The sequence below is a fragment of the Conger conger genome, chromosome 19 (genome assembly GCF_963514075.1).
Source record: "Conger conger chromosome 19, fConCon1.1, whole genome shotgun sequence".
Lineage (NCBI taxonomy): Eukaryota > Metazoa > Chordata > Actinopteri > Anguilliformes > Congridae > Conger > Conger conger.
This window is the reverse complement of record NC_083778.1, coordinates 13,400,447-13,411,674: the sequence shown is the minus strand read 5'-3', so window position 1 is coordinate 13,411,674 and position 11,228 is coordinate 13,400,447. Positions and strand designations below refer to the sequence as shown.

Genomic DNA, 11,228 nt, shown 5'->3' with positions numbered 1-11,228 from the left:
ACAGGGTTACAGCACATGAGTCAGATAGGAGAACAGCATTACATTATTGGGGCAACATTGGCTCAGGCGGTAACAGTGGGCTTCTGGCAGTCGGAGGGGTTGCCAGTTCGATCCCGACCTGGGTGAAGTGTCCCTGAGCAAGACACCTAACCCGCGAATGCTCCCAACGAGCTGGTCGGTGCCTTGCATGGCAGCCAATCACCACTGGTGTGTGAGTGTGTGTATGAATGGGTGAATGAGAAACATCAATTGTGCAGCGCTTTGGATAAAGGCGCTATATGCATGCCAACCATTTACGATTTAGGCATCAGACAGGAGAACAGCATTACATTACACTGAGCATTTTATTTAGTAGCGGCTGTTATCTGAAGCGACAGACAAAAAAGTGCATATCAAGGTAAATGTAAGTGTTCGGCATTCATATTATAGCGCCTTTTAACCGAAGCGCTGTACAATCAATGCTTCTCATCCACCCATTCACACACACACTCACACACGCACCAACAACGACTGGCTGCCACACAAGGCACCGACCAGCTGGTCAGGAGCATTTGGGGGTTAGGCGTCTTGTTCAGGGACACGTGAACCGGCAACCCTCGGGACGGGAGAAGCCTGCTGTCCTGAGGAGGAGAGGGTGGCGGTGACAGTGCCGGGTTGGCAGGCGGTGGTGTTATTGTGCTCTGGAGGACAGAGGCCCGGGCGGCGGGGAGAAAAACACGCTGCAGTGGATCATTACGGGCTTGCGGTGGAAGGCCACTCCGGCGGGTTTGCGGCCGCCCGCTCGTGGGACAGATGGAAGGGGATTCGTGGGAAATGTCACAAGTCTGCTCGGCCCCTCGACGGGAGATGGGAACACTGCGTCCCGAGCGCAGAGCGATATTATGAGAGGAAACGTCCTTTAAAAAAAAAAAAAAGGCTGAGGTTTGGGATTATGATGCATTTTTAGGACTGCTTTACCCAGGAAATGGTTTGTTTGCACAGAGGAAGTTGTGGGTTAAGAGTTCCGTCTCTCTCTCTCTCTCTCTCTCTCTCTCTCTCTCTCTCCCTTTCTTTCTCACTCCCTCTCTCCTGTTAAAATGCATATATCTGGGAGGACTTGTATACAAATAAAAATACAAATACAAATACAAATAAAAATAAAAAATGACACAAAGACAGATGTGCAAACGTGACAGGGCTTTGAGGGACTGGGTTGGGAATATCGCCGTAGCGGCAGGTTCCACAAGGAACCAGCGGCGGAGACGCCTGCTGGTCGCCAGTGCGCCGGGGTTAAAGGTCAGACGAGCGGACCCATAGTGTGCCAGGGACCTTTCCCAACACAAGCACAGCTCAGCAGCAAATGCGCAGAACTAAATTACACTGGGTTTCAGCCAGCGACACGCACAGCACAGACTATGTGCAAAACCATGTAAACACACGTTCATTTCATTACGCTGGACTTTGCGACAATAATAGACAAACCGCTTTTAAGACGCCATATCGCCCGGAGATATCACCCTCCCGGAGTAGAAACCCATTTGGGGTGGTTAACGGTGCTCGTGGGCCAGAAGGGACCAAGCAGTAACCCTAAAGCCTTGAAAGTCTGACGTAACACGGAGCAAAAACTTTTTACGCATATAAGGATTTCCGGATCAAAGGACAATTTTTATAATAGACACACATTACTGATATAAGTAAGAGAACACGGATCAAAAATATCACCAATGGATATAAAACACTAATTTTAAAACATATCGGGAAGATATTATGAGTGGCAGTTTCAAACTAAGCTAAGCCATTTTCATGGGTGGTGATTTATGACTACGAGTCTCCAACGGGAGACAGGCAGCGTGTCTATTTCAAACAGCTCAGGAATTTTCTTCCATTAACATCATATTTAAGCAATCAATCAAGCGGAACATTTCAACTGCAAGTAGCTGTCAGCGGTCTTGTCCATGGTATCGTTTTTTTGAGCACAGTTTCGTTTAACGGTGACAATATCGGCACACAAACGTGCACATCCAAGCAAAAACACATGCAGGCTATTTTGTTTGCTGAAAGTGGTATTGTCTTTTTACATTTCTTTTTTTCTTTTTTTTTTTTTTTTTAGGACAGTGACCTTCCCAGCGCTGCCTCCATCTCTATATCTGAAGCGCTGAGGCTACAACAGAAACAAAAGCAAAATTATTGGTCTGGCTGGGCTCTTTGAAAACAGCGTGACCCCGGCGTGTGGTTGCTCTGGGTACAGCCGGAGAGAGGTGAGGTGGGGAGAGGCATGTGTGCGGATCTGCTGTGTATTTGAAGAAACCCTGACCACAGCTAATTTGGACGTGTCGGGGGTGGGGGTAAGGAGGGGGGGGGGGGATCTAAACTGGGGCTGGCAGACGCAGGAACCGAAAGCCACAGAGTCCTGAAGACACGGTTCCTTTTCTCTCTCCACTCTTTATTGTCCTCGGGAGATTCTCAGAGAAGAGATGTCTGGGCCCGTTTCCCATGCAGGGGGAGAAGCACTGCAGTTCTCACCTCGTAAAACTGCGATCGCAGCCCTCCCCTGTCCCGTCAGGGTGCCCGTTCCCCAGTTCCTGTGGCTCAATACTACATTCAACACCACACAGGGACCAAACTCAACTCCAATTTTTCGGGGGGGGGACAGGATCACTGCACATAATCCAGCCAGAGCGGCCAGGTCAAATCTAGCAGAACTGGTCGCAGATAATATCACTGTCATCGTTCAATACAATAATATGGCACTGTTATTACTGTACGTCAACTGATATTTCCACACCCGGGACAGATGCAACTCCCATGTCGTCGTCCCTGGTACTTGTGCTACGGTGCAATGACAACAAAGTTGATTTTGATACCGATTGTCATTTGTGCCGTAACACACACACACACACACAGGCCCCCGAGAAACAGAAACAGCAACAGCGAGTCCCGCAGGATCACCACCCGACCCCGGGACCTCGCCTGTCCACAGAACGGGCCCGGGCTAAATATGCCCGGGGCACGCCCCCGGAGTCCACACAAGCGAGACTGCGGAAATCCGCAAAGTACCGGAATATTCCACTTAGAAGCACAGGGATTCCCTCTGGAGTTTAAAAAAATAAATAAATAAAAGGGAAGGAGAATAAATAAACGCCGATTTTCCAGCCGACTTGCACCTCGTGGAAGGGCCTACTCCAAACAGGCAGGTCTCTCGCTCTCCACAATTACGGAAAACACAGCGATGGCCCATTCAAGGGAGAGGAAGGCTTCATCCTGTGGGTTCCAGTCAAACTGTGTGGTCTCCCGCCCTATTTATAGCCGCTAGGTGACCGCCGTGTAATTAGGCACGCTGCGCATCGCAGCCCGTCGTGTTCAGCCTGCCTCCTGCGCGCTTCCCTCGCCAGGCCGTGCCACGCTTCTCCTCTGAGATTTTGACGACTGTACGGTGTGAATAACGGCACCATAACTTCATCAAGTAATTATTTTAATGATAATTATTGTAGTATTCAGGGGTGTATTGCTACTTGGATAGTTATCCGATTATTCGACAAGGGTTCAAGTTATCATCTATGTGGTTAACTCTAGGACTCGGAACAGTAGTTCCCTCTCGGGGTCTTTCAGCGCGCTTGTCCCTGGTCCTGATTTGCACTTTATTGTACGTCGCTCTGGATAAGAGCGTCTGCCAAATGACTGCAATGTAATGTAATGTAATGTAATCAAAATGCCTCCTGTACTGGTCCCACAATGACCTTACTGCAGCCAATATGACACTGAAAATTATTCGCTTCTGAGGGAGGGGGGTTAGTTTGGTTTTGTCTGCCCCGCCACTGTCTGGTCCAGTCTGGTGTGATAATGTGTAAAGGTATGGGCAGGACACACACACACCCCGGGTTTTGTTCAGGACTCTCAGACTGTGTTGGGGAACATTCTCCAAAGCAATACACCCTGTATACTGTACACGAGGCAGCGTAGAGAGCCTCTCAGAAGATTTTTCCCTTTGCTTTGTTTGTGTGCGTTTGTGTGCGTTTGTTTCCGTGTGGGTGTGGGTGTGAGTGTGCGTGTGCATGGGGCGGGGCGGATTAATGCTGGCCAATATTATACATATCGCAGTAAAAACAAAAATTAATCTGGTCCCTCGGGAATTCCAGCTCGCATTCTCTGGGGCTGAAGGGGAGGGGGCAGGAAACCTCAGAAGGGCTCTGGTGTCCGTCTGCATTGTGGGTAACCGCAGAAGGAGAGCCACAGATCCGGTGTCCGACGCGAAAGACATTCAATACGGGCCCCTGAAACGAGCCCAGATATTTTTACTGTTGTTCAACAGGAGCGCTCACTGAGGCCGGCCCTTCCCAGCAGCCCTTGTGCTGCCACGGCAACCACTTCGCAACACTCGAAACACCCCAACGCTACTAGTCGACACTTTTCGCGTTCACTAATAACACCGTCCACCATTTTGCGGTCGCCATTTTTGACGTCCGACCCGGGGGGAAAGGCCCGCAAACAGCCCAGCGAACTCACCCTCTATTGGGCAGGCCGCGTTCTCCACCTGCAGGCCGGGCAGCACCTCCAGGATAGCGAGCGAAACCTGGATGAACCCCAGATCCCTGTGAAACAAAAGCACATCACTCAGACAGGTGCAGACCGGTCACCAAGGGGCTACCGGGCTTGTAGGTGCAATCTGCATTTTGTTTTATTTTTCTCCAATCCAAACGGTCAGGCTCTTAAACATGTTAATATCAGAACCCGCATTAGAAATACATTTTAGAATCTGGAAGCAAATTAAAAATGTCGTAACTTTCATTATTTAGCACCTGTCAACTACAAATGCTGGTACAGTACACTGGACGACAAGACTCATTTCAGGACCCACCACATACACTCCTGTGACCCTTAAATCCCATTGGGTCCTGATGCATGGTTTAAAAAACACTGAAACAGTGCTCCATTCCCTCGTTACTGCTACTCAAAAAAGCTCATTTCGACAGCTCTTCTGCTGCAAAGACGTTTGTTGTTGGGAGGGGGGGCGGGGGCAGGGCTGTATCCAAACCCTAGCAAGGCTGATTGCCCCAGCAGAGAGGCCAGCAAGCATTCTTTATGGGGCAAAGCGTGCCTGGGCTGGGCTGGGCTGCGCTGGGCTGCGCTGGGGTGGGGTGGGTTTGGGGAGATGTGTGGTCTGTGCTGCCCCAAGGTCAATGGTACATCACCGAGGGGAGGGTCAGCGGCCAGCAGCCGACTCCACAGCCAGGCATTCGCAAAAATAATGACACTATTTTCACTTATGAAACCATAATAAGGAATCTGCCGTCAGCCGTTCCTGTCTCGCGCTGCGGCAAGACGCAAACAGGTTTTCCGTTTTGATTGGAGAACGCTGTAACCCTAAAGAGGAGCTTAGAAAGCCACTTTTAACATTTTCCTTCCCTGTTTCAAATCCTTACAAGAATAAACACGTGCTAAACTATGCACTCAATTTGCAGTTAAAACTGCGTTGCCTCGTGTTTTAACCGTTTCGTAATGAGCCAGCCGAACTGAACATAGCTGAATGCTGGACACTGGTTTACTAGGATAGACCTACTCACAGAATCCAAAGACCACTTAAACCCACTTGAAATAACAGCATGAAAAAAATCTTTTAAACGCTCTTCATAAAAAAATATAAAAAATCTGTTCGTACTGAGAGCCCCAAAATGCTTCGGATACTTGACCTTGCTCTCCAGAAAAGGAATCGATAACAAGATCGATTTTCCCTTAGATATCCTCCGGATAACCTCGGGAAACACTTGTATCAGTTCACGGTACAGGACAGATTTCAGTATTTTAAGAATGTGTGTGCCCAGCGGTAAAATGAAGTAACTTATAATCGCAGACCTGGAAAAGGAATGCTAGACAGAAACCTTCTTCCGCAGGTCAAAGGTCACCAGGTAACCAAGGTAACTCCAGTCTTTGCGTACACAAATCTCTGCAACGCATTAGGTTTCTGCCGTACCGAAGCACTTATCCAAAAGACCACATGTGACAGAAATCAAACTTCACATTTGCAGACTTTGGGAATAAATCTTAACTCGGCAGAGAGGGGAAAAATGACAGAGGGCCCAGACTTCCTCAAAATGAAATTATCATAAATATACATTCGAATCCCAATTTGTTGAGATTTTATTGTACGTAATTTTATTTTGCTTGGCTAAATCCTGAGAAGATCTCCTCAGACGGAGGCCTTCCAAGCGGCTTTCACTCGGGCGGGTGGTGTCTGCACTCAATTGTGGCGAATATCAGCGAGAGCCGCTCTATTTTTCATTCCGTCTGAAAAAGACAAAAAAAAAAAGAAAAGAAAAGAAGTGCAGTAGGTTGTGCAGACTTAATTTTTCCATGGCAGAGAGCCGCAACACTGAAGACCACGCGAAGAAGTCACTGTTCAGGAATTCGGGGAGAAATACCAAAAAGTCTTGAGTTTTATTACAACAATAACAACAAAATAATCGACCGTGCGTACAAACAAACGCAGGAAACAAACACAAGGTTTAACTGAGCCGGCGGAGGGATCGGCCGCACCCACGGTTCCGGCGACGAGGCTCTCGAAAGACAAAGAGTCTGGCCTGACCACGACCCTCCGTTGCCATCGCTCAGGACCGAGACGGCCTCCAAAAATGAAAATTCCTCCCGCAGGTTTTACGCCGATGATAAAACTGCACAATTCACAAGACCTTTCTAGGAATTCGTAGTGCTTTTCTTATCGTTTCTCTTTACTGTTTTTTTTTTAATTTTATTTTTTTAATGACTCCACAAATTGTAGACTTGGGAGGCATTTGAAATTCTCAGAGGAATTTATAATGGAACGGCAGGCTTTAATTAGCGCGCCGGTCCGGGAAGCGGTCCGCTCGTACGCTCAGACGGTAGACGCGAGCGGTGACAGTATCTGATCTGGCAAAAATGTCATCAAAGCCTGAACCGAATTTTAGAAGAACGTACAACACGTCAGAACTGAACCGTAAAGAATGTCCTTTCCTGCCGTCCAGACCTTCGGGGGAACAAGACATCACAGCTCTTACTTCAACACAACCGAGGAACGCTGGACGCGTCTTTCAATCTCACAGTCTGGGGCTCATTCCGATCACTTATGCGCTCCTCTTTTTACGTTTTCCTCTGTCCTTTTCCTGCTCATAGCTCCACCTAATCTAGAATTAGAATTCTTTAATTAGGCCAACAGAATATTCTCGGTCGGTTCAAAGCCACGTCAGTTACAGACGTGGCAGACGTGGAGAGTTGGACCCACAGGTAGATCATGTATACGTCAAGCAAACCGAAAGAATACTTCAACAAAGGATGCGCTCATGTTTCCGTGCTCGAAGGAGAGTGTGGGAGTTCCTACAGTAACTTCTACTTCTAGCTCCTCGAAGGAACATTTAACAGGTTGGAATGTCCTTAAAAATACCCAGACTGATCTCCGGGTCAGGAGCAAGGCAACAATCACCCCCGCCCCTGCAGAAAAGGTTGCTGGTTAAGGGCACTGATGGGTTGAGGAAGGGGGGGGTAGGTGTCATCAGTCATCGCCTTTTATTTTAGGGAAGCAGGGCAGCATTGCAACACTCAGCCTACCAACAAATCATCATGTACCTGCTTAAAGGGACAAGATTACCTTTCCTTATGCCCACAAAGCTAGTATTATGTGACACAGGCAGGCTGCTTTTAACATACTGCCCGCGGCAGCCATATCAAATAGGGTTTACAGACACCTCAACAGGAGGGGCGGTCTGTGGGAGAGGTGTCTGTTCCTACAGTGCAGGGGGGGGGGAATGCTGACAGGGCAAAAGCAATCCATCCTTCATTCCAGCGTATGCAGGTCTTCATTCCGACCAATCAGCTGATTTCACTCATTATTTCCCACGTCTCTGAAGGTGCGCTAATTAGTGAAGTCAGTGTAGTGATTGGTTGGAATGAAAGCCCACCATGGCACATGATTCGGAATTCTACCTTTATTTGCGACTATTATTTTAAAACATTTGCGATGCGATGCAGTTGACACTGTTTTTTTTGTTGATTTTTTAATCTGGTGGGTTTTTAATTAAAAGGAGTTTAAAAGTGATGTCACGAGAATGTGCAGAATGTTCATAACCAGCTAACCATAAGCAGTTACGAAGCGCACATTAACATAATGGAAACGCAGTGGCAGACGGTCTCTGCCAGTGCTCAGTTCCTCGGTGTGGTTTAAAGCACTTTAGGGAGAATTAAATTCATATATGATCTCAGCTGCACGATACTGTGTGGGGCTGTGCGGATAGCCACTTCAGCGAATCCAGAGTGTGGTCGTGTCGGAGCACACTTCTAACAAGCTCAAGTCTGGCCCGGGTTTCTCCCTCCCCCTCGTCAAGACGGAAAAGTGCCTCACGTCCAGGGAAGGGGTACAATGCCAGGGAAGGGTACACATTCACAGAGCACACAAAGAAATACATTTTACAGATTAATAACGTCGCCGCGCTTTCAACAACTTCTTCCTCCTCCTCCTCCTGCTGCTGCTGCTGCACCACAGAGACATGAAAAGGGCCCTTCCTCGTGGACAAACAACTCCGCGTTCGGTGAAATTATTTATTTTTTCTCTCCATCGACGGAGGAATTTTTGGGGACCGGTGATCAGAGGCCGGGAGATCTCGAGGTGGAGGGGGGCCTTTGTTCTTTTTGTCGGGAGGTGGACTGGAATGCGGCCACTGTAAAGGATTGTAAATGACCCGGCTGACAGAGGAATTCCCGGGGACACAAGTGCAGGAGGGTGATGGAGTGGCACTGGGTACAAACGGTCGCCCTGACCGAGGCAGCGCTGTAAAGCCCAGGGGTTAAACATTAACTCCCTTGTGTGCAGAGCGGGACCCAAAAACAAAAAACACCTTGATGGATTTTCCTCCGCGGGACCATTGAAGATGGAGAAAATGGCCGACCCCCCCCCCGCCCCTTTTGAAAAGCAAATCTGAAGCATTAATAATTATTAGCCATAGTGTGCCAATGTTTGTTTTGACACGGCGATTATTCACGGGGTGTTTGCCGGCTTCAAAGACGCGGCGCTTATTATCGCCGGACGGACGACCTCTGGATTTATGCGGTCGCTGGAAAGCTAAATAAAGAAACGTATACACAAAGACAAGCTCGATGCAGAACTACTAGGCTGCGGCAATGCTAAAGGGGGAGGGGGGAGGGACTGAAAAATGTTCCGTCCAAATGAACTCTTATAGTACACAAATCAAGCCCCTACTTGACTTAAAAAACGCCTTCAGGCTCCGTTTTCAAGCACTTTCAGTACAATTCATTACAACGTGTGCAGAGCCAGTGGTTTGAAACAACTGCCACAAAAGGAAACAAACAAAATGCTCAAAATATTCTTTCTTTTTTTTGAAGAAAAAGCTGTCAACAGTAAAATGTTAGAAACTTAGAATTATAATTACGTTTGACTGTCCCTTGGAAGAGCACTACAATTTCGAAACAACAGACTAAATAATTTGGAAAATATGAGTCAATTTTGATACGGAGTGCCAAACATAAGACCGTATTATTCTACTGCCACCAAATTAATCGACTATTATTCGACTACCACCAACACATTTCCAATATAGTGTTTTATATGTTGTGGAACTGTATTTGTATGTTATATATCAGAGGTCACCAAACCTGGTCCTGGAGAGCTACTGGGTCTGCTGGTTTTTGTTTTCACCTTAGAAACAGCACCCTGTTAAGACCCAGGTAACCAGGTGAGGTGAGTTGGATGTGAAATTATCTGCTCTAATTGATTAATTTAGCAGCCAAATCAAAACTAATACTCAGGTATTACAGGCATTTTCTTTATATGGACACTGGCTATAAAGGTTTTCAAATATGTTGCTCATTACTGTGTTAATAAATAGTAATAATAATTTGTGAGGCACTAATGCACTCAGTATCCAATCACTCTGCAATTAGTTGTCAAGAGTAATCATTTTAAAAGTTACTAAAGGAATGTTTAAGACAACCATTTAGTTGCCTGAGATAAATTCTTGGGTGTGTACTCCAGCTGAAAAAGACAGATAAAGCTAGGTTTTGAAACAGATGGTAGCTGGTAGACCAGTTCACACCAGCCCCGTACTCAACGTGGGTTGACCAGCTCAAGCTATGTTTTCAAACAGCTGGTAGCTGGCAATAGCTGGATTTTTACACCAGGGTAACCTAAACATGGTAACAGGAAACGCTGCCTTTGCCTCGACATACATGCATGACAGGCTGAAAAGAGAGGCACACGTCTACATATGTCGTTATACCTCATGAGGCACTGGTTGCGGTGACATTGCACGGCAGCGTTTCTCTGGCTTCGGAAGCATTCTGCCGTCAGCTGTAGCAGCAGACGCATCGACTCTGCCGCAGGGCTCTGCGCACGAATCTCCTCGGACAACTTTGTCAAAACCTGTACCAAATTCTGGAAGACCGTTTTCTCCGCGCTGGCTCTGAAAAAGAAAACACAGAGCGCTGGCTAAATATAACCCATTTGTTTACCAATTCCCTCAGTGCTTATAAACACGTCGGCACGTACTGCTACCGTTTCTATTTCAGCAAGCAATCTCGAAAGGATGCATTTCATGATCACAAGATAATATCGGTTCGACATTGGCATAACAACGCAAATAGGTCACTCAGAAAAAAACAAATATCACTAGTATTTCTGCCTTTGGTGCTTTCTGTAGCTCGCCTGACGGCATTTCCAATCGTATTTACTATCATAGACATCTAATGCTAGCTGTCAACTAGCTAGCCAGATTATCGCTTCCAATGCGTTTGCGTCGTTTAAAACAACCTAGCCGCATAGTACCTAAAGTCCCGATCTCGAAACTCCTTCGTCAGATTTTGGATAACATCTAAGTGCTTCTGAGTGAAAGCTGCTCCACTCATTTCATTCAGTTCTGTTTCAAAATCCAACATGTTTTCCGAGGGCGCCGCCATGTTTGTTGTTTTTTTTTTTCGCTGGTGCTGCTTCCGTTCCATTCTTTCCCCAGCTGCTATTGAACGTCGTCACAGAGAGGGCGGGACCACTGAATACGCCTCACTGAGACGTCTACAGTACACATCCCCAACTCGTACTGTACACTACAGTGCGCGTTGGGGGTCAGTGTGAGTTTTCGACGTCCCTTACACAATAAAATCTCAAATAAATAAGATAAACTGCACCTACTGGTGTACAAAACACGTGTCATGCTGAACATCCCAACTTCAGTTGATGACCCAACCAAGTTCATATTTGCAATGTCAGGGAGCAATAT

The 11,228-nt window shown here is 47.1% G+C and overlaps 1 protein-coding gene across 1 annotated transcript in view; it reads right to left on the bottom strand.

Annotated features, from left to right (window-relative positions):
* Positions 1-10,924, bottom strand: part of atxn10 (ataxin 10) — a 49,222-nt gene extending 38,298 nt beyond the window's left edge. The window contains exons 1-3 of the mRNA XM_061229414.1: positions 10,781-10,924; positions 10,236-10,418; positions 4,483-4,568 (exon numbers count right to left, since the gene is read on the bottom strand). Coding sequence (XP_061085398.1) covers positions 4,483-4,568; positions 10,236-10,418; positions 10,781-10,911 — 400 coding nt within the window. The 5' untranslated portion in view covers positions 10,912-10,924. The remainder of the gene's footprint in view (positions 1-4,482; positions 4,569-10,235; positions 10,419-10,780) is intronic.
* Positions 10,925-11,228: the final 304 nt, after the last annotated feature.